At 37.9% G+C, this 24,185-nt stretch overlaps 1 protein-coding gene and 1 pseudogene across 7 annotated transcripts in view; both read right to left on the bottom strand.

The window, feature by feature from the left end:
- Positions 1–24,185, bottom strand: part of KLHL2 (kelch like family member 2) — a 117,801-nt gene that overhangs the window by 30,727 nt on the left and 62,889 nt on the right. For all 7 annotated transcript variants that reach the window (XM_047090399.1, XM_047090397.1, XM_047090398.1 and 4 more), the window contains one exon: positions 17,257–17,419. In XM_047090399.1, the coding sequence (XP_046946355.1) occupies positions 17,257–17,419 (163 nt within the window). The remainder of the gene's footprint in view (positions 1–17,256; positions 17,420–24,185) is intronic.
- On the bottom strand, positions 2,206–8,313 carry LOC124520407 (hsc70-interacting protein-like; annotated as a pseudogene).

Below are 24,185 nucleotides of genomic sequence, written 5' to 3'. Positions count from 1 at the left end.
CATTTCTTTTTAATACTAGTCATTGTGACTGGTGTGAGACGATATCTCTTTATGGTTTTGATTTGTATTTCCCTGATGATTAGTGATGTCGAACAAGCACCATTTTATGTGTCCGTTGGCTATCTGTATGCCTTCTTTGGAAAACTGCCTATTCAGGTCCTCTGTCCATTTTTAAAACAGATTATTTGGTTTTTTTGTTACAGAGTTGTAGGAGTTTTTTTTTTTTTTGTTTATTTATTTATTTTGAGAGACAGAGAGAGAAAAAGAGAGAGAGAGCAAGAAAGCAGGGGAGGGGCAGAGAGAGAGGAAGAGAGAGAATCCTAAGCAGGGTCTGCACCATCAACGCAGAACCTGACACTGGGCTCGAACCCACAAACTGCGAGATCATAACCTGAGCTGCAGTCAGAAGTCAGACATTTAACTGACTGAGCCCCCGGGTGTTCCATGAGTTCTTTATATGTTTTTCATATTAACCCTTTATAGGATACAGTATTTGCCAACATCTTCTCCCATTCAGTAGGTTGCCTTTCTTTTTTTTTTTTTTTTTTTTATGGTTTCTCTCACTGTGTAAATGTTTTTAGTTTGATGTAATTCTGGTATTTCATTTTTGCTTTTGTTTCTCCTTGTCTGAGAAGACATATCCAGAAAAACGTTGTGAAAGCTGATGTCAAAGAGATTATTATGTTTTCTTTTAGGAGTTTTACGGTTTCAGGCCTTACATTTAGTTCTTTAATCCATTTTGAGTTTACTTTTGTGTATGGCTTAATGAAATTCCAGTTACACTCTTTTGCATGTAACTGTCCAGTTTTCCCAGCACCATTTATCAAAAAGACTATCTTTTCCCTAATGTATATTCTTGCCTCCTTTGTCATAGATTAATCGACCATGTTATTTTGGGGCTCTCAATTCTGTTCCATTGGCCTAAATGTCAATTTTTATGCCAGTACTGCCCTCTTTTGATTATTATACTTTTGTAATATAGTTTGAAATGAGAAAGTGTGATGCCTCCATTTTTGTTCTTTTTTTCCAGTCTGAAACCATAGTTTATTTTCAATGTAGCTAGAAATCCAATAACTGTATATTTTTAAGCAGAAAAAAACTCCTTTACTTTTCTTTCTTTCAGCATTGCTAGCATAAGAAAAAAAACACTTCTGGTTTAGAAATGATACTAAGTTTCTATGAAAATGAAGGTACTTCGTATTTGTGGAAATTAAAAGCACAGGACACATTTTCAGAAGACCACAAATTTTACTTTTACCCCTTTACGGTAATATTTGAAATGTTAGAATGTACTTAGCTAATATATAATTAAGTAAATTAAATAAGGAGCCCCAAAAGGAACCGGTCTTCTTGAGTTATTCACAGCACACATTAGAAATTTTTAGAGAGAACACACATTAACAACAACAAAAAAACACTGACAAGCCCAAATGCAAGTTTATATGCTGAATATTTTTAAAGGGTTTAAAAAGCATGTTAGCAGACAGCCTTTTCTCACTTATACAACAGATGCATTTCTATCTGTTTGTGCACAGCAAAGGGTAAGAACCTGAATCAACTTACTTATGACTTCAGAAATGTGCTATTTCAGAAATGTATTCCATGGAATTTTATTCACTGCTCTTATCACTGTCTCTTCAAATAAGCAAAGTACAGAGGCTTTTATCCCTTGAAACTGTTTTTAAACATCAGCACTTTAAATTGAAAGATAGGAGGAAACTTAGCAATTCCTGGTACCGCGCCTGGACTTACTCTTAATAAATGTAAGAGGTGAAATGTGCAACAGAAAATCTATCATTTCTTTATTCTCGGAGAAGGAGGGAGAAACAGGAGAGACGGAGGTATGGTGTAATATTTAAGAGCTGAATAGGAGCACAATGACTCATAATACCATCAACTCCACATTGAAGAACCATGGATCTCATCAATTTTATAATTCATGCTGGACCACAAGTTTGGTTCCCTTCTATGTATATCAATGAATTCAAACCTCACGCTCTCCAAAATATGAAGATGAATAATGGAAGATAAACTCCAACTATAACAGATATTTCCTAAGTAGAAGACTAAACACCAAAGGGAATCCCTCTTAGAGAGCCAAAGCTTAAAAGACTCTTAAAAACTGAGAATAAACTGAGGGTTGATGGGGGGTGGGAGGGAGGGGTGGGTGGGTGATGGGTATTGAGGAGGGCACCTTTTGGGATGAGCACTGGGTGTTGTATGGAAACCAATTTGACAATAAATTTCATATATTGAAAAACAAAAAAAACAAAGGGAATTCCTCTTTCCAACATCTTTTGATATGGTAACATTTCACTGAGGGGGAAACCTAACACTTAACTATGAAATCTTTTGGTCAAGTAAGAAATTACAACTGCTTACGTAATCACTATATGTACTACATATTAAATTAAACCCAGCATTACCTATGCTTGCATAATTATGCTGTGAATGATGATAGCGGTGATGATGCCACCAAAAAAAAGGACTACTTTTAACCCCAAAAAAGAGTAAGGGTGGGCGGCAGGGGAGGGGAGGTGACAACAAGTAGAGAGCACACCAAGAGATGGGCATTTTCTGACCAGGAAAGGTCATTCTAAACACAGAAATCTAAAAAGAAAAGTATTCCCCTGTGTGGAAATAATGTGAAACATTTATTTTCTGTATCAGACAAGAACACAACTAAGAAATCCAACCCTACTGCAGCATTATAAAAATCATGCCCTCACCAGTGTAAGCATAAATGCATCTGCACAAGGGCAACGCCACATAAAAGGAGCAAGGTTGCTGCTGTTCTGCCAGTACTTCCGGCCCCTGCCCAAGTCCTACTGCAATACTGGTGGTCCCAATGGTTTCACTGAAATAAATCATGTTTAAAAAATAAAGCACTTAAAAAGACAAGTCAAAATGCCTCAGTAATCATATATCCAACTCAAACTGCATCTATTTAAATGTTATATTTGCCTCCTGCTAATAAACCTCTATTTCACACAAGCTGAGCAGTCAATCTTCCATACTGAAAAGTATCTTTCTTGCCCAATTAACCCAAAGGGAAAAAACTGAAATCATTAGTAAAGAAAAATGTAGGGGTTAACACACGCTTTTAATATGTTTTATAATATTTTTAAGGTTGAAAAAGTGTTTAAAGTTTGTAATTCCCAGTAGGAAATCATTATCTGAATGAACCCCCTAATGGCAAGCCACTGTAAAATGTTTCACTTGCGTGAGAGGCAGAAGGGTAGGGATTATCTTCACAGCACCCCAGCTTTCTCCATGAGAAGGTCAGAGGGACGCTGACTCCTTCTCCTCCAGGGTTTGTATTATTGCAACATCCAATAGGTGGTCTACATTGCTTTTCCTTCAGCAAGGGCTTTATTTGTCAGAAGGGCATTATGCCTGACCTCCAAATTTGGCTGACGATTTACCCATGAGATTCGTAACATTTGGGTTGCTCTGATACCAGACATATTTGCTGGGTTCTGGGCCACATCCTGGAAGGCCACCATAACTTCTGGATACTGCATGGCTTCTGGGTCACTGAGAATTTCATGGAGCCCAGGCATTCCTGCCATTCCAGGCATTCCTTGTGGAAAATTACCAGGCATTAAGAAGAAAGTTATCTGGGAAAGAGCCATAGTGAGCTCCTGATTGTCCTCTGGCTTCTTCCTCCCTCTGGGCTCTCTCATGTTCTTCCAGAGCCTTCTTAATCCTTTCTATTCTTTCTTTGATCTCTTGCTCTTTCAGTTTTTGCTCATACTTTGTTCGATATTCAGCAATTTCCTGGGCCCTTGGTTGAACTTCTTTCAGCATTGCACTAGCATCTTCATCATAATCCAGTTTACAAGTAAGGGCAAGATCATGTAGTCCAGAAGTCTGTGGTGCTTTCCCTCACCACTTGTAAGGCTGAGCTGAATCAGGATTTATTTCAATAGCTCTATCACAGTCTCGGATAACAGCATTTGGCTTCTGTAATTTGATGAAGACACTGGCTCTCTTGGCATACAGAACAGCCAAGCGAGGATTCAGCTGGATGGCATCTGTGAACAAGTCAGTGGCTTTCTGTAGTTCACCATCATTCAGGGCATCAATGGCAGCCACTGTTCTATCATTTGCCTGATCCATCATTTCCTCAGTTATCTCTATATTTTCATCCCCCATTTCTTGAGGGGCATCAGTATCCGGTTCAATCACACCACCATTGTCAATTTCTAGATCATTTTCCTCACTTGAAGGTTCATCTGTCTTTGTTTTTCTCTGCCTTCTCACTGTGTTTTCTTCCTTGATATGGTCTTCTCATTTAGTTTTATGGGTAGCAGGTGCTCCACTCACTCATGGAAAACACATTTCCTCAGTGTGTAGAACCCTCAGGTCCTGCTTACACATTTTCACAAAGGCCCCAAAGCTTCCTCACTTTGCGGGGTCCATGGTCCAAAGGTGGCAGGCGGTGGGCACGACTAAGGTTGTGGCTGATTCCAGGCGTGGGTACTAGCTCTGCATGACCATGTGGAAGGAAGCTGTTTTTTCTTAAGAAGGATTGCTTTGGCTATTTGGAGTCCTTTGTGATTCCATAAAATTTTTAGGAATTTTTTTTTTCTATTTGTTGAACAATAACCACTGGCATTCTGATACGGACTGTACTGAATCTATAGGTAGCTTTGGATGGTATGGACATTTTGATAATATTAATTCTTCTGATTCATGAACACAGGATGTCATTCCATTTATTTGTATCTTTTTCAATTTCTTTCATCTAAGTCTTGCAGTTTTCAATGTACAGATCTTTCACCTCTTTGGTTAAATTTATTCCTAAGTATTTTGTTGTTTTTGGTGCTATTACAAACGGGATTGTTTATCTGTTTTTCAGATATTTCATTGTTAGCATACAGAAAGTCAAGTTTGCGTGTTGATTTTGTATCACATAACTTCACTGAATTTGTTGATTAGTTCTAAGTTTTTTTTTTTTTTGATGGAATCTTAGGATTTTCTATATATATGAGATCATATCAACTGCAAAGACAATTTTACTTCTTCATTTCCAATTCAATGCCTGTATTTCTCTCTCCTGCCTGATTGCCTGGCTAGGACTTCCAGTACTATGGTGAATAGGAGTGGTAAGAGTGGGCATCCTTGTCTTGTTCCTGATCTTGAAGGAAAACTTTTCAGCTCTTTCACTGCTGAGTATGATGTTAGCTATGTGTTTGTCATACATGACCTTTACTATATTAAGGTTTAATATATTAAGGTATGCTCCTTCTATACCTAATTTGTTGAGAGTTTGTCTCATGGAAGGATGCTGTATTTTGTCAAATACTTTTTTAGCATCTGAGATGATCACATAATTTTTATCCTTCATTCTATTCATGTGTTGTACCACATGTATTGATTTGCAGATGTTGAACTATGTTTGAATCCTCTGGATAAATCTCATTTGATCATGATGTATGATTCTTCTAATGAGCTGTTGAAATAAGTTTGCTAATATTTCAATGGGAACTTTTGCATCTATACTCATCAGTGATATCGGGCTATAGCTTTCTCATTCTCTGGAAGAACATGAGAGAGCCCAGAGGAAGGAAAAAGCCAGAGGACAATCAGGAGCTCACTATGGCTCTTTCCCAGGTGGCTTTCCTCAGAATGCCTGGAAGAACAGGAATGCCTGGGCTCAATGAAATTCTCAGACAGTATTCTCAGATAATGTCCTTATCTGGCTTTGGTAGTTTTAACCCTTGCAAAAGGAGTTTGGGAATATTCCCTCCTCTTCTATGTTTTGGAAGAACTGGAGGATTAGTGTTAATTCTTTAAATGTTTGATAGCATTCATCAGTGAAGCCATATGGTCATGGACTTTTCTTTTGGGGAGTTTTTGATTACTGATTTGTCTTTGATTTTTGACTGCTTTATTATAATGTCTTGAAGAAAATTTCTTTAAGTTGATTTTGTTTGGTGTCCTACAAAAGCTTTGTGAACTTAAATTAAATATCCAAATCTTCATCCAGATTCGGGTAGTTCTCAGCCATTATTTCTTTAAATAAACTTTCTGCCCCTTCTCCCTTTCTTCTCCTTCTCAACTACAGTGATTCACCAGTTGGTCCTTTTGATGGTCTCTCATAGATCATGTATTCTTGCATTCTTTTTCCCTTGTTCTCCTCAGACTAGATAGTTTCAAACTTCCTGTCTTCAATTTCATGGATTCTTTCTTCTGCTTGATCAAGTGTGTTGTTGTTGCTCTCCACTGCATTTTTCATTTCATTCACTGAATTCTTTAGCTCCAAAACTTTTTTTTATGATTTCTTTTTGTTAAACTTTTCATTTTATTCATGTATTGTTTTCCTGAAATCACTGAATTATCTGTGTTTTCTTGTAGCTCATTGAGTTTTCTTAAAACAGCTACTTTGAATTCTTTATCAGGAAAATCACAGATCTCAATGTTTTTGGGTTTGGTTATGGGAAGATTGCTACAATCTTTTGGTGGTGTCACGTTATCTTGATTTTTCATGTTTCTTGGCATTGTGTGCTGCTGTCTTTACATCTGAAGTAGCAATCATCTCCTCCAATCTTTACTGGCATAATACCTTCCTTCAGCCCTGCTAGAGATTCCGAGGATAATCTTAAAAGCAAAAAAGGGAGGGGGGGAACCTTGTAACACACAAGGGAGTTCCCATAAGGCTATCAAGGAGATTTCTCAGCAAAAACCGTATGGGCTAGGAGAGAGTGGGATGATCTATTCAAGGTGCTGAGAGAAAACAAACAAAAAAAACCCTGCCAACCAAGAATATTTGGCAAAGTTGTCCTTCATAAATGTAGGAGAAATACTTTCCCAGATAAAAAAGCTAAGGTAATTCACCATCACTAGACCTGCCTTAGTAATGCTGACAGGGGTGTCTGGGTGGCTCAGTCAGTTAGTTGAGTGTCCGACTTTGACTCAGGTCATGATCTTGTAGTTCATGAGTTAGAGCCTTGCATCAGGCTCTGTGCTGACAGCTCGGAGCCTAGAGTCTGCTTCAGATTCTGTGTCTCTCTCTCTCTCTCTTTGCCCACCCTACCCTCCGATTGTGCGCTCTCTCTCTCTCTCTCTCCCTCTCCCAAAAATAAATAAACTTTAAAAAAAAGAAACGTTGACAGGAGTTCATCAAGCTGAAATGAAAAGATCCTAATTATTAGTAATATGAAAACATATGGAAATATGCAACACTTTGTTCATGGATAGATACAGAATATTTGTTGTTGGGGGTGGTGGGGCAAAAACAAGGGATGTCTTATGCCACTGTGATAAAAAAAAAATGTTTCAGGGGCACCTGGGTGGCTCAGTGGGTTAAGCATCTGACTCTTAATTTTGGTTCAGAGCATGATGCCGCAGTGTGTGGGTTTGAGTCCTGCATCAGTCTCTGCACTTACAGTGTGGAGCCTGATTGATATTTTCTCTCTCTCTCTCTCTCTCTCCCTGCCCCTCACCTGCTTGTGCTCTTTCTTACAAATTAAACTTAAAAAAAAAAAAGGTTTTTAATCATATGAAAATATTAATGATTAAAATTTTTAAAACAAAGAAAAAAAACCCAAAATATTCCCAAAGTAGGCCTAGTTTTCTTCCCCAATAAGAAACAAAAGCATTGCTATAGACAATCGATGTATTTTACTGTCTCGACTTCAGTGGACAAATGCTGTCCTAAGAAAAAAACAATTGCTTACCCTCCTCATCCTGGGCCACTGCCCCACTTTGCTGGCCTTTATGCCAAACTTCTTTAGGGCAGATCTTAATAATGAAGCCTCTGTATTTTGATTCACACTCACGTCTTTATCTGTTGTAACACAGCCTTTGGCCCATCCTTCTTCCCCTGAATTTGTTCTTTGGAAGTCCTTTTCTTGAGATTAAAACTTCTCAACCCCTGCACAGTGTTTAACCCTAAGGTCACTCTCTCCCAGTTTGGATTCTATTAATACTTTTTTGAAAAAAATTTTTAAAAGATTTTATTTTTTTAAGTAATCTCTATACCCAACATGTGAGTTCAAGCCTGAACTCATAACCCCAAGAACAAGAGTCACATGCTCTACGAACTGAGCCAGCCAGGTGCCCCTCTAATCTTTCTGATCACTCAGTCTGTCTCCTTCAGCTCCCTAAAACTGGGTATTACTTACAGTTCTGACTGCCCTGAGCCCTCTTTTCATTCTCTGCTTCTTCTCCCTTAAGTATCTCATCCACATTTTTGTGTCCCAGTTATCTTTAACTAGCACTCCAGTATGGTTGCTCCCAGATCCAACCTCTCTCCCCAAACTCAATATTTGAATTTCCAGCTGTTAGTCTCCACATGATCTCCATCATGGCTCTTTTAAACAGACAGATCCACCCCTTACTGTGTACCCAGCAATACACATAAGCAGTCCTCTAAAACCCTCACTTTATTCACCACTTTAGGCCACTTACAATGGCCTGCTTTGAGCTGTATGGTCTTAATTTTTCATCATTGTGCATTTTTCTACTCCTTGGCTGGATTCTTGGCTAGGTCTGATTATCTCCTCAAAATAAATCAAGGTCTTCTACTAGCCTGCTGTCTTTGCTTATTGCTAATAAACTTGCCCAGTGGGAGAACTTCTAAAATTGATAGTGCATTTCACTGTTCATTCTCCCTTAAGCAATCAAGACTAAGACCCACCTACACCTCAAACAGGGTCAGTACCTTCCTCCAAACACCTGCTTGCTCTCCTGTATTCCTTTTGTGTCTTAATGGCTCTCCTACCCACACTGATTCCAAGGCTAAATGAAATCTCAGTTGATTCCTCACTCCCTTTTCTTTTTTATTACAGTAAAACATATAACATAAAATTTAGCATCTTAACCATGTTTAAGTATACAGTTCAGTAGTTTTAAGTACACTTAGATTGTTATGAAACAGATCTCCACAACTTTTTCATCTTGAAAATATGCAGCTCTATAGCCATTAAAGAACTCCCCTTTTCCCCCTTGTACATCCCTTCCTTCCTTTAAACCTGAAAACAAATTGTTTCACAAATCCTATGGATTCTTTCTCTGTAATGCCATAGAAAATCATAAGATTTAGTGGGGTAAGGGATCTGAAAAGTCCCCAGACACAACTTTTATTATGTCAGGGTAATCTCTAAAACTTTTATATTCAGTGGATATCTGGTATAGTTCACAGATATCAGCAGACCTCAAGGCATTCACACCATTCTTGAACACTGACTGTAAGTGGAAGTTCTGCTTTATGTTGAACTAAAATATTTTTCCCTCTGATTCTGTAGCACTGATTCTAACTCTGCCCACCACAGAACAAGATTATTCTCTCTTGCCCATGAAATTCCTTCAGACTTTTACAGAGCATTATATTCTCCCAAATTTCCCTCCCAAGGTCTGTAACTCTTAAGTCTTTCAAGCATTCCTTGTATAATATCATTTGGGGTCTTCGGTTTGTCAGTCTCTCTCAAAATATGTAACCTGAAAATGAACTCAATTTCACAGATACGGTCCGACCCAGGAAGAACAGAATGAAATAATCACCGTACATCTTTCCAGACACAGTTACAGTACTGTTATTGAATACACTATCAACTAAAACCCTAACATCTTTGGATTGGTTTGGCTAATACAAACCTAATACTTGTCATTAAGCCAAGATAAGAAATTCTTTCTTTTCACTGAATGAATTCTGATTCAGCTTGCTGCACCTCAGCAAGGTAAGGTACTAATTAACAGCTACTGCAAACTGGAAATATGCACACACTAAAATGCATTCACAAAATATTTATTTAAAATGTAATGCTAAAGGGCAGATCATGTCAGAGTTTAGTGTGTTTCCTTTACTCACATCCAGGGTTAGTTTCCACATCCCCAATCTTGCTTCAGTCACCTCCTCTCTATCTTCATTATCATGGTTCTCTGTTGCCAACTTCAACTATTGTTTCCAATCCTTTCACTGACATGCTGACAGATTACTCTTGTTTAACAGCACAGAGCTTTCACTGTGACTTCAGTAACTTGCTCTTACTAGTTTACCACCGCTGCTGAGTAAAACCAAGCTAGTTAAACTGGCATTCAACAATCAGTTCCTTTTTTCTAAAAAAAAATCCCACAACTGCAGTAGGGCATAATTCCCAGCAGTACAGATTACACCATGAATATGCAATATACATTAAACACATATATTGTACATATAGGATATACAGATGTATTCTTCCTTATTGGTAAGGATTCTCTTCACTCTCTAGTAGGACAGCTGCACTTTGCTGTCTGCTTCCCTTCTGCAACTAAAATAAACTTATCAAGAAATGACTACCCTATGATACAGCAATTGCACTATTAGGTATTTGTCCAAAGAAGACAAAAATACAGATTCAAAGGGATACATGCACCCCGATGTTTATAATAGCATTATCAACAATAACCAGATTATATAGAGAGCCCAAACATCCATCAACTGATGAATGGATAAAGATGTGTTGGGGCACCGGGGTGGCTTAGTCAGTTAAGCGTCTGACACTTGATTTCAGCTCAGGTCATGATCATATGGTTTCGTGAGTTCAAGCCCCGCTTCGGTCTCGGCGCTCACAGTACAAAGCCTTCTTGGGATTCTTCCCCTCTTTCTGCCCCTCCTCTGCTTGCATTCTCTCTCTTAAAAATAAACAAACTTAAAAAAAAAAAAAAGATGTGGTGCATATATACAATGGAATATTACTCAGTCATCAAAAAAATGAAATCTTGCCACTTGCAACAATGTGGATGGAGCTAGAATGTATTATGCTAAGTGAAATAAGTTAATCAGAGAAAGACAAATATCGTATGATTTCAGTCATATGGAAGTTAAGAAACAAAATAGAAGAACATGGGAAGGGGAAGAGAAGAGATGGAAACAAATCACAAGAGACTCTTAATGACAGAGAACAAACTGAAGGTTGACGGAGTGAGGTGGGTGGGAGATGGGCTAGATGGGTGATGGGCATTACAGAGGGCACTTATTGTGATGAGCACTGGGTGTTGTATGTAAGCGATGCATCACTGACTTCTACTCCTGAAACCAGTATTACACTGTATGTTAACCAAAACTGAAATTTAAAAAATTCTGAAAAAAAATAAAGACAACCCATAGGATTTGTTACACCAGGTTTATTGGGTTCATTTGTTCTGGTCTCTCATCCAAAATTAAGTCCAATGAAATTGATAATAAATGTCCAAAGTTTTTCTTGTTCCATTTTGTACACAGTGATAAGCCACAAAATACCCTTTAGGTTTGATTTCTCAATACCAAACACCTTGTTGATCAAAATTAAGCCATGAAGAATTCCTATAATTTCTCTATATTCCATCTGGTGCAGAATTCCATCTGAGAAGTGAGGTAAGTGCATGGATAACAACAGTATTTTAACACACAAATAGCTCATCCCTGAGAGAGAAAGTATTTTTGGGAAAATAAAAGTCTCTCTGGTCTTCATCTTCCTAATTAATAAAACAAAAGTTATCTTAGCAGATAACTGCTAAGGTTCCTATAAGTGCTAATACTCTGTGATTCTTTCATTCTGAATACTATTTAGTCTCTAGGGAAAAAAAAAATTACATATATATATCCAGCAGCTCCATTAACACAGATAGCTTTGGTAATATCTAAAAACAACTAACTCATCTCAATGAGAAAAACTATCAACAAAGCAGAGCTTGATCTGCTCAGGTCATGATCTCACGGTTCGGTTGGTGAGTTTGAGTCCTGCACTGGGTTCTGTCCTGACGGCTCAGAGACTGAAGCCTGCTTCGGATTCTGCGTCTCCCTCTCTCTCTCTGCCCCTTCCCTACTTGCACTGTGTCTCTCTCTTAAAATTAAACATTAAAAACAAAAAACAAAAAATAAAAAATACTCTCTTAACACAAGTTTCTTTCAAAAAGGCAGGCTTCAAAATCATGGGCTTATTTTGACAGACGTTTACCCCAAGCAGTGATTCCTAGCCTAAATTACAGAAGAGTGAGCAAATGACTAAAGCAAATTGACTGGAAAGGAGAACAAAACAAAACAAAGTTACAGGAACTACTTTTACAAGAGAATAAGGCAAAATGTGGACATAGTGAACCTGGGTGTAAGTGGAATATTACTGGCCTATAAACTCCTTGTAAGCAGGGGTTACATCGCACTGAGCTTATCACCCCCAGCAGTCTGGGTGGAGTTAGGTGCATAAAGAGGGTAGCTTTGAAATGACCGACCATTGAGTCTAGGTTGAACAGCCAAAAGATTACTGGGGTACTGGCATCAGAGAGCACACAGATTTATGAAGAAATACAAAAGTATGAAAAGGCAGGAATATAGTCAGCACAAAGGTTGAGACCTTGGCATTCCAAATAGCAGCAAGGTTCAACATGCCCCAGAATTGTGTTCTAAGGTGGCAGGTAGGTTTATATAGGAAAGATGGCAGTCACAAGCAACTATGAGGAAGGAGTCTCAAAGAAGTCAACAATATAGATCTTGAACTTGCTGATGGCAGTAGAAAAGAAGTAGAGAGGGAAGAAACAATCTAGGTGTCAAAGACAGAAGTAGACACAGGCCTGGAGAGCAAACAGGCTGCAGAGAGAATGCTGTAGGCTGACAGCCAGCCAGTGCAGAACCGAGATGGTGCCTGGAACGGAACAACAGTCTGAAGTCGTATCCCTTTACCCACCTTCCCGGTGAGTAGGGGGAGTAGTCTCCTAAAAAAGTTTGCCCCCAACATGCAGGTTTGCAGGGAGGGAGCAAAGTTTTATTTAAGACAAAGGGAGAGGGAACATACATGAAAGCAGGTGGGCATATGAAAAGTTTGATCACTGTACAAGCACAGTGCAAAGACGAAGTGGAGGGCAGCCCAGGCATCCAGGCCCAGGATGTAAAGAGATAACAGGGTTAAGAGCAAGAGTAGAATAAGAAATAAACTGAAAAGTATGGCAGTGACTGGAGAAGACTTCTTTGCAGGTTGTCCTAATACCGAAGAATGAGGAGTGTTCACCAAGCCCAGAATTTCAGTTGGAGCACTGGCTTGAAAACGATATGGCAAATTTCCCCAGAGATCACTTAGAACTAATAGTAAGCAGCTTCTCAAATTTTTCATACAGGGAGTGGTGAGATGAAGAAATGACTAAGAATCTAAAACTATTGTTCCCCTTAAGTGTGTTTGAAATTCTTTTATAATTCTACAACTGGCAACTTTTATTTATCAACATAGAAGGTTAAAATCTAACTTTCAAGTTAAAATCTAACTTCCGAAACAGTCTGGGACTATTAAAATGCATCAAAACCAGTAAGTTCGGTTTTTATCTCCTCTATATTTTTATCCTGAGGAAAATGCTAAAGGTATTTGTGATTTGGGACGTGGTTAAATACGGATGCCACTCAAAACATGGGAAGTAAAAGCATCCACAATCCAGCATTATCGAAACAAGTCTATACAACTTGGAATTAAGTGTGAAAGTTTTCTTTTTCAGGCTTGAAGCAAACATAATTTCATATAGCTTTTTAGCTAAGAAAATAGTCATCCAAGACCATAACAAAGGCTGATTACAGTCCAGAACACCATGCCTCAACATGCGAATCATTTCCTTGGCTGGTCTGGTTGCCCTCAGTTGTCCAGGATTTGAAGAACATATCACTACATGCCCTGGTGAAGCAGTGTGGGCCAGTGTGACAGGCTGTGACTGCCAGCTTCATGCTGTGGAAGCCATGAGTGTACAGCAGGATGAATAGAAGGATTTATACCCTCCCTGCCCAGACTTTCTATCCTGCCTACTTGGTTTCTCACATTTTTACTTTCTTCAAAAATGTGGTATTATGAAAAAATAACAAGTTCATAGAAGACATTTCCATGGAACACCTTAATTCTTTCATTATACCTGTATAATTTAACGATAATAAACACCAGAGAGCTCTTTTCCAATCTGCAAGAGAAAGGAATAAAGCAGATCTTATGTCCAGAATCTCTGGTGAGTTTTCAAAGGACAGGAGTGCTCCAGTCTCTGAAGTGCAGGCTACGTTGGATCAGAAAGTGCCCTGAGGTTAAGCAAGCCTTCTTTCCTTTCCTTTCCTTTCCCATTCTTCCTCTCTGCCAGCTCCCCTCTCTCCTCCCTTCTTCTTTCCTTGTATGTATGTCTGTATGAACCCTTCTATTATTGCTCTGTATTCCTTCCTTCCTTCCCCTTCCCCTTCCCCTTCCCCTTCCCCTTTCCTTTCCTTTCCTTTCCTTCCTAGAAAGGCCTGTCACAGGCCTACCTAGCCCACTATCTAGGACAGAAAAATGAAAAGGTAACATATTAACTTTCTCAGTTGTCACTGTCTCCCTTAACCGCACCCCCCCCCCCCCCCGCCCAGATCATTTCACATGCTGGTTTGTTTGAACGTGAAAGTAACTGAAGAATTTGGGCAGATTTTCTGGATGCAAAAAGTGCTTGAATTGTACAAAGAAAGAAGGGAAGGACTAAAAAACTATCATTTGTTCACAACAGAAAAAAAAAGTTACCTTCCTGCAAGGACTCCTGACCTCCCCACCTCCTATCTGCTTAAGATATAAACAACAATCAGATATTTTCACTAGGAAGAACAACTGTTTTTTAGTAGTCTACTGAATTACATAATTCAGAAAGTTTGTTATTAATATACCAAAGTATATGGAGATAGTTTCATTATATGAAGTTGGTCAATGCCATTTTATTTCTTTAAAATTATGAGTGAAATATATAGATAATATGACAGAATGGCCTCAAATAATACAAGAAGATGCAAAAATTCATCAAGATGTAGACCTACCATTTGTACTCTTCTACATATACATTAGATTTCATTAAAAATAACATAAAAAATAACAACAGAGGAGGGGGATAGTTAATAGCAGAGGGATATATAGTTGAACAAGATTTTCCATGAATTTACAACATTTAAAGTTCAATGATGAATACCATTCTATTTTTATATGTGTCACAGTTTTTCATAATAAAAAATGCTGTAAAATGTTACTTATAAACTCAAGCAAATATAAGATTCAAATGCATGGTATAAAAACAGTGTATCTTTTAAGACTAGACTTTGATTTAAAATACAGAACATTAAAAGCTAAGAACTGGGGCGCCTGGGTGGCTCAGTCAGTTGAGCATCTGACTCTTCATTTCAGCTCAGGTCATGAGCCTCACGTCGAGCTCCACACTGAACATGGAGCCTGCTTGGGATTCTCCTTCTCTCCTTCTCCCCCGCTTGTGCTCTCTCTCTCTCTCAAATATTAATTAACTAATTAATTAATTAAGGGGAGCCTGGCTGTCTCAGTTGGTAGACTATGCAACTCTTGATCTCAGAGTTATGAATTCAAGCCCCACATTGGGCATGGAGTCTAGCTTCAAGAAAAAAAAGAAAAAAAAAGGAATTTTTCTTCATAATTTTGCTGAAAATGACAATAAACTCTCCATGAAAATGTCTTTGCATAATTATGAAGAGACTCTACAAACCAAGATACAGAAGTGTTCAAATTCTAGTAGAGAATTGTTCATATTTTATACTTTTATAAAGTATAAAAGCTAGATTTTAAATAAGAGAAAGAAATAATTAAATCTCATAAAAATCTCCTAAACACACAGTACATGAGTTGGTTCTGACAGGAGCAGAACTAGGAGTTCCAGTATATCATGTGAATCATGTGTGGACATCTTTTGCTTGAATCCTGCTTTTCTCATTCTGTCCCCAGCCCCTCTCCCTACCTCTTAAAAGTCAGTAATGTGTATCAAGTAATATGAGACAACAAGCTGCCCAAGAAAGATATGTTAAACAGTGATTGTTTCCTGCAGAAAAAAAAAAAAATCCAAAAATATACAAGCCTCCTTCATTCTCCCAATATAAATCACTTATAACAGGCACATTATGTCTAGAGTTAATGGATCTTACAGATTTAGAAGGAAACTTTTCTATTTAGCTGAAGAACAGCTGAAGAACACTGGAACACATCACTGAATCCAAATTTATCTTTGGTTTTTCTTAAAATGCCTCATCCCACTCAAAAGGATTACATGAATATCATTACATATTATAGGCATTCCCCAACTTACAGAAGGGTTATGTGCTAAAAGTTCATCTCTAAGTAAGCTTTCTGAAATTCAGATCACATTTTCTCACTGAAAGAATTTTATAAAGGGTAGTCAGGTCAGTCAGGTCACCCTAAGAAATCTATAAAGTTCAAACTTACTGGACCTTTTATGTTTCTCTGCAGCACTGTGGTTTTCTTTTCTTTCCAACTAGTCACCTAACCATTATTTTTTTGAAAAAATGCAACAGAGATTCTAGGAATACTCGTCTCCAATGCTTTGTGCGTGTGTGCGCGCGCACAGACACACACACACACCTTGCCCAGGTTTATGGGCCACGATGTCCCTTACCCATCAGAGTAAGCACAGTGGAACAGTTTAGACAAGGGGCTCTTGCGTTTGAAGGCTGAAGGAAGTTTTAGGGTTCTGTTTTATTGGGTCTCACAAATACAGGACAGAGATGGTGGGTTATAACTTCTATCAGGCTTATCTTCTCAAAGATGATTTAAAAAATTAGAAGCTTCCTAATAATCACTTTTAATACATATATTTTTAAATGCTTATAAACTCAGAGGAAAAATCAATTAGAGGTTACTTTTGTGTACTTTAGCTACCTCCAAAGCTATAACAAGAAACTCTCCTCCTAGACTGGAGTGATGGGGGGATCAGAGGGTCCCTACACGCAACTGAAGTGATGGCTTCCTTGACAAGGGCAAAGGGCTGCCCTCTGCCACAGGAGGGCGCCAGCAGGAGGTCCTGAGAACTGTTGTCTAAGGAGAAAGCTGCCTATATTTCAAACCTACTTTTCCATTCTACCCAAAGGCAACTAGATTTCATCACCTTGAAAATGGTTAAGCCACTAGATTGTTCTCCTGGGTGCAAGAAAAAGGTGTAAGAAGCCATAGAAATAAAATGACTTAGTTTCATATGCAAATATTTTCTCATATGCCTGTTAATTTGACAGTTTGAAAGAAAGAGATATAGAGATTCAATACTTGCATAAAACTGCTATTCTATTCTTTAGACTCAATACCAATTTATAGAGTTTTTTGAGGTCAGAATTTTATAAGTATGCTTTAATTATGCAGTGATACATTATAAGATTTTAAATGGATTTTTATAAGGTTCAGATCCAGAAACATGACATAACTTTCCAGAAATTACTACAGAATTTTATCAGAACTCAAGAGTTCCAGATTCCTCCCGGTCTCAAACTCAGCTGAGGTCTACTCTACTTGCCTGCATAGGTGTTGGCTTTGTTCAGGAGGTCTGTGCACGCATGCATATCAGCAAAAGCCCGAATTCCTAAGCAGTTGACAGGGTGAAGCTGAGATTCCAAAAATTCACAGCAAGTCTTCTTCACATCCTGTAACTGTAACAGCCCAGCTGCTGGGAGAAGTACCTGCAACATCCAAGGAAGCAGTTAGGCAGGTGGATGAAAGAACAGTCACTACTTACCACTCCTACCCAGGGCACAACAGATGCAGGCAGAATTTATCTGCATCCAGACCCAAACACTCCATAGAAAAGGAATGCAACAACCATTTGCCAAAAGGGTGATGCCCACATTCCCCCATAATTTCTACAGTATCTTTCAAGGATCTCTTCCTGGCCATAAGAATATAAGAGATAGGAGATCATATTAGATTAATGGTTCTGTTTATAAGCATAAACCAAATGCACCTTTGAATTTTAAAAATATAAATTATTAGGATGCTAGGGGGTGCTATACGGTTCAGTGAAAATGTTTTTGCCCCTTAATTCAAGCAGTCATGAGTTTCAGCGATTTGTAGGGAAGGCATGAGCCCAAAGTAATACATATCACAACAAAGCCTCATTTTGTTCTCCCACTGTCTGAAGAGCACAACAAGCTGCTTTCCTTAAGAGGACGGAGCAGTTTTAAATTCAACAGTCTCTGTACAAGCAGTTTCTCTCAAATGTAATATATGTGCTAAAAAAGAAAACACAAAAGGTAATTACCTAATATTAACTTTTTAATTTGTATTTTCATTTGAGTAACTCCACGAGATTTTGTATTAATTATAGGTTTTTCTATGGGACTTAACCAGTATCTTTACTATAAATACTATATTCAATACCACAACTACTTTTCAAATAGGTCAATAATGGAAATGCTTTTTCATGTAAGTGAATCAGTGTGAAGCTATGTTAAGTATCACATCTGAAAGTCAAATTAAGTGGGAAAACTTATAAAAAATGAAGTTCTTGAACATCTGCTGCTCTTTTACAAAGGCAAAAGAAAAAATAAGCCTCAACTATTAGAACAATGGTCAATTTTAGAAAAGATCACATTAGCATAAAAAAATAAATAAAACCTAAGTTCCTTCAGGAATTGACTCTAATATCTGCCAAGCTGTAGCCCAAAGGGAAAAAGAGAAAAGAAACAGTAGTTCTAGAAATGTTCTATAATTTTCCTGTATCTATGTAATAAGTCCTAAATGTGGAAAAGAAAGAATATGTTTGTGTCTTTGCACAACAGAAACTACTCTGTTTTTTTTTTTAAGGAACCACAGTATTACCTCTCAAATCTAAAGGCTGCATGTGTGTTAACCCACATGCATACAAATGGTCATGAATTAAAGACTGAGAAAATAACTTTATGTTTTAGTGCAACTGTACCAACTAATAGTTTTCTCTAAAAACATACAAACAGTATCTAGTGGGCTTTTCCTTCTGAGTTTAAGAAAAATAAAGTGCAAATAATGCTGTTTATGGCCAAATCTTTTGTATAATATGTATAGTGTGTTTCATTATGTTATGAGAAATGATCTCCATGGAAACCTTTAGTTGTTGATAATGTGCAAATGGGAGGTTTTCCCACACGCGTATAATTGTGCTCTGAAGCAACATAAAATACATTCCAAGATGCTTAAGAGTGCTGCCATTTAATTCAGCGAACACATACAGTTAAGAAAGTGGTCTTCAGTGTAAGATTCAATCTCTGTGAAATTTGCACAAGTAGTAATGATCACCCATCTGATCAGCATTTTCCCAGGGACAATCCAGTGAGGTAGAGTAGTATTCAAACTGCTTGGTAACGTAGAAAAGGCAGGAGCTTTGGGGGAAAAACATGGCTGAGCAGAAATGAGCTCACTCATGCACTGGTGGTAGGCACTGGCTTCAACGTTCTTGAAAAACAATTTGCCCATTTCAGTCAAAATTACAAATGCACGGGTGCGCCTGAGTGGCTCAGTCGGTTGAGTAGCTGACTCTTGATTTCTGCTCAGGTCATGATCCCAAAGTCATAAGTCTGAGCACCGTGCTGGGCTTCACGCAGTGTGGAGCCTCTTAAGATTCTCGCTCTTCTTCTCCTCCCCCCCGCCCCCGTTCACAGTGTCTCTCCCTCTCTCTCAAATAATTAAAAGAAAAAAATACAAATGCACAATCCTCTAACCCAGCAATTTAACCTATAGATACACTGATAAATGCACAAAATCTCACATGCTCAAGACATTATTTGGAGCACTTGGAGCACTACTCTGGGTAATAGCAAAAGTGAGGGTAAATAAAGCCTAAATGTCCATTGTGAGGAGACCAATTAAACAATATCATCCATTCAATGGAATACTCTGCAGTCATTCAAAAGAATGATGAAACTATATGAATGGGACAGTTTCTAAAATACATTCTTCAGTGAAAAAAATTAGTGATCATACTATGCTAATACATCTACTCCCTCACGTATATATATATCCATCTAAGAAAAGCAGCTACAGCAAGCTTTTAAAATTTTTATTTCATTACTTGCAACTTCATCACTACCAAGCCCAGATCTACCTCATCAGGAGACTGAAATTCATAAAACTGTGTAATACATACACCAGGAATAGAAAAGTTATTCCAATTGTAAGCCATGTAGCTAGAGACTCACATATAATTTTAATTTTTAAATGACAATGATGAGTCAAGTGGTTCCATGTTTGGCAAACAATATATATTAAATGCACCTTAAAGGTTAGTCAAATGTATAAAACAAGCTTACTCATAATTTTGTTGTCAGTAAATCCTTTAAAATTGCCTCAGTTTTATGACATAATTTTACTAGGACTAAATTTCAATAGCTCTTAAGTATTAATTATGTACAGCTTCAAAAACAATGAATAACTAGCCCAGGCTTACTAACATGACCCACAGTCACTCATGCTGAAAACAGGAAAGCAGCCAGGGCCACACCTACTTTATGTATTAGATAGCCAGCAAAAAACAAAACAAAATAAAAATGCTTCTAATTTCAGATGAACCACCTCTTACAATCAGAACCACTCAGTTGGCAGCCTGTGAGCTGGTTGCCTCGAGATCAAATCAAATCAAACCTTCTAATTTGTCTGATAAAGAAATCAAATCCCAGAGGAAGCCGGACGACATGACCAAGTCATACAGCTGGTCAGTGGAAAGCTGAGAATATAATCAAATTTACCAACTCTTTGGTCTATTGTTCTTTCTACTACCTTGGGCCCTATCTGTAGGTGCAGAATGGAAGTGCTTGTCCAATTTTTAAATCTCCAATACTGCTCTTCTCAGCAAGAGTAATAAAGACCACAATCATTTCAACAACCCATTCTTGCAATTGCTTCCATTTACTGAGTAATTACTACCTCAGGCACTGTGCTAATAAGCACTTGACATGCAATAATATCTGATTGTCTCCATTTCACACAAGTGAATATAGAGGGTTGGAAAAGATGGGTAACTTGCCCAAAGTCACACACCTCATATGGAACAGGTAGAGTCCGCTCTAAGAGCAGTATTTAACCAAAGTGAGTTGTAACGCTTTTAGATGGCACACATAAACATTCTGATGTCAATAGTTAGGAATACGATTTTAAATACGATTTATTTAAACAAGAACTGAGCCAATGTAGAGAAAACATCAAGTATTTACCAGTGTCAGCAGTATAGAATATAGCAAAATCATGAAAGTACACACAAATTACTAAACTTCAGAAAACTCTGAATTGAGAGGTCACATTAATCCTTCAATATCTGATAGCATTCTGATTTTTACGGTTTTTACATACCACTAAAAGGAAGGAAGTGCTTTAACCTGGGGCTATCACAGTCCCATGGCATATTTTCTACAGAGTGGATAAACTCTACTCTTAGTAACAAATCTCGGTAACACCCAGCAATGTAAAGAAGTGGTTTCTTAATTTGTTATTTAGGTCACAAAAATATCTTGGGCATTGTAATTAAGAGGTCTGAAGAATAAATTTGTGCCTTTAAAACTAATTTTTCTGAGCTCCCTAGAGCAAAGGTACAGCTGAATAGTGCTACTTCTTATATGAAGTGGAATCATATTGACACAATAAACCTCCAGCCACATAGCATTATGACCCAATGGAAATTTCCACTTGTTCCATTTTTCCATACGCTAGTATTAACCCTGAAATTGATTAAAATAACCCTACGGTGCTCTATGATCTAAAGTATATTCTAAAACATCAAAGAAAAAGCAATTATATTTGTTATATAATACAAATGTTAATGATGTATTCTAAGAATCAAAAAGTGATTAATTACCATATATTCTATTCCCATATATACTAAAGGGATGGCCACACTCCAAAAGCTGAAATATTTCTCTCGATTATGTTGAGCCCTAAGAAAAAATACAAAGTTGGCAGTGTGTCTTGGGGCCTAGCCTTTACCTCTCCCTCCAGCAGCCTCCTCCCTTGTCTCCCCTTTAGTTCTATTCTATCAACCTGGAGCTTCTCCACTCAGACCCTGGTGTTTTCACCATGATCTCTCAGTCCCTTTCAGGTCACTACTAACAGCATCACACCATTTCATCTGCTTTGTAACACTCACCAATGTCAGAAATGATTTTATGTATCTGCTCTCATGTTTACGGTCTCTCTCTCTGCAAAAGAATATATGCTCTGGGACCACATCTGTTTACCCCCATTGTAACCTCAGGCACTACAAGAATATCTAGATGTATAATAAATGAATCAACCTGAATGTAAATTAACGTGTTACTCTCATAGGTATTTGTATTTTAAAAGAGATACAAATTTGGATGTCCTTTAACCCAGAAATACAAACTGTATTTCTAGGCTGTGTCTATATGGGACATCTGTGACCTACTGCAAATCCTTTCAGCCCCAACTCTTGCTCAAGCCAACATTGCAGCAACCAGGTCCAAGTAGACTTTGATCATCTTTGTGAAAATGTAACTTCACTGTGCCTCACCCCACCTCCTACCATAGCTCTCTCTGCCTTCCTAGCCAGGGAATGCACTGGGGACTCACACCTGCGCTATCTGGAAGCACAGGGGAAATAATGCTTATGGGGCCACCCTAACCTATGGAGAATGGTCTAAGGAAAGATGACAGCTAAATGCTTCTCCTCTTTATTCCCAAGCAGAATCTTCTGAGACACATTTCATAAGCTTCCTCAGAAGGTCCTGGTAAGAACAAACATCTTACATTTTAGCTGTGACCAGATCTATACCACACTTTGAATTGGTTTTTCCTCCTTTCCAATTCAAATTCCCTATTCATTCACTGTTGCTCTCTTGGATCACTTTCCAAATAAACTAACTGTACGAAATCTTGCTTTCAGGGAAACCCCAGGCCATTACACTGCACATGGAATAAGCTGTAAATGTGAATATACTTAGTTATAAGAATATGAATTATAGTGCTGTTTATACTATTAAAATTGAAAAGAACTCAAATGTCCAATAACAAGAGACAAATGAAGTAGATTCTGTACTATCAGTAAAATTGAATACTTTGTAAATATTAAAAGACATACAATAGACACATATCTAATGACCTGGAAAAATATTCCTAATACATTCAGTATACAAAGATAATTTCTAAACAAAATATACAATACAATCTGCTTCTTTGTAAACACACAAACACAACAACATAAAGAGCACTAGAGGAATATAAATATACTGCAACTGTTAACAGGGATCATCTCTGGTTAGTGGTAGTGTTAAGACTTTCTATTTACTTTTTTTTTTTTTTTTTTAAATTTTTTTTTTTTTCAACATTTATTTATTTTTGGGACAGAGAGAGACAGAGCATGAACGGGCAAGGGGCAGAGAGAGAGGGAGACACAGAATCAGAAACAGGCTCCAGGCTCTGAGCCATCAGCCCAGAGTCTGACGCGGGGCTCGAACTCACGGACCGCGAGATCGTGACCTTGGTGAAGTCGGACGCTTAACCGACTGCGCCACCCAGGCGCCCCTCTATTTACTTCTTTTTATTTGCATTTCCTAAATTTTCAATAATGAATATGTACCATTTAAATAGTCACATATTATTTAAGAGAAAGTTGGGGAGAAACAAACAAAAGACTGTCTTTCTGGATCTCTAGAACTCCAGACAATATAGCAATGGTGAAGGGAGCTATTTATTGAATAATTATCACCCACCGCTTGCCAGACATTATTTCAGTTTGACCTGTATTCTGAGTCTCAGGAGTCTCAAAGGCCTATGATCATCAAACCAGTGTTCTGCAGAGTGTTATGGAGGCTCTACACATTACTCTTCCTGTTCACATGAATAGCGCTATCTCCAAGTGCTGGGAAAAACATGAAGTAATAGAACATGACCAGCTGATTAAATAAACTTAAAATCTATCACTTCAGCAAATAGAAAAAATTTATTTTCACCTAGATATGCTGATTTCCAAAATAGGGAGACAATAAAAGCCTAAGCATTTTACACTGTGGAGACATTTTCTGCAATGAACAAAATAAGCAGGGGAAAAGCTACCACTGATTAGAGAAGACAAGTAGAACACTAGACACAGAAGACACCCGAGACAAACAATTAGCACCCGTGTGACACTCTTACACCAGCTGCACATTTTAAAGTAAGATGCTTTCATCCTACTTCACTTTGTTTGACAAGCCAAATTATACAGAAGATGTTTCACTTAGACAAGTACACTCCTTCTGCTTGGCTATTAGGATCTGCAATTTATTTTCAGCTCGGGCATTTACTCCATAGGGGGAAATAATTTATGTAGTAAGTCTTTTAAATCCTGAGCCATTAGCAGTGTGTTTATTAGAAGAGACTACCAAGGGGTCTGACTGCTCCATAGACAAGATTTCCAGATGTCTATGAAAGTATGCAAATATGAAACAGCTCAGTCACTGTTAACTTTACAGTAGGTTTACTGCTAAA

This window comes from Lynx rufus, unplaced genomic scaffold, assembly GCF_022079265.1.
Source record: "Lynx rufus isolate CCGP_SWC_20201006 ecotype Redwood Valley unplaced genomic scaffold, mLynRuf1.p SCAF_3, whole genome shotgun sequence".
NCBI classification, from domain to species: Eukaryota; Metazoa; Chordata; class Mammalia; order Carnivora; family Felidae; genus Lynx; species Lynx rufus.
Note: the sequence above shows the minus strand (reverse complement) of the source record. Positions and strands in the feature narration are given on the sequence as shown.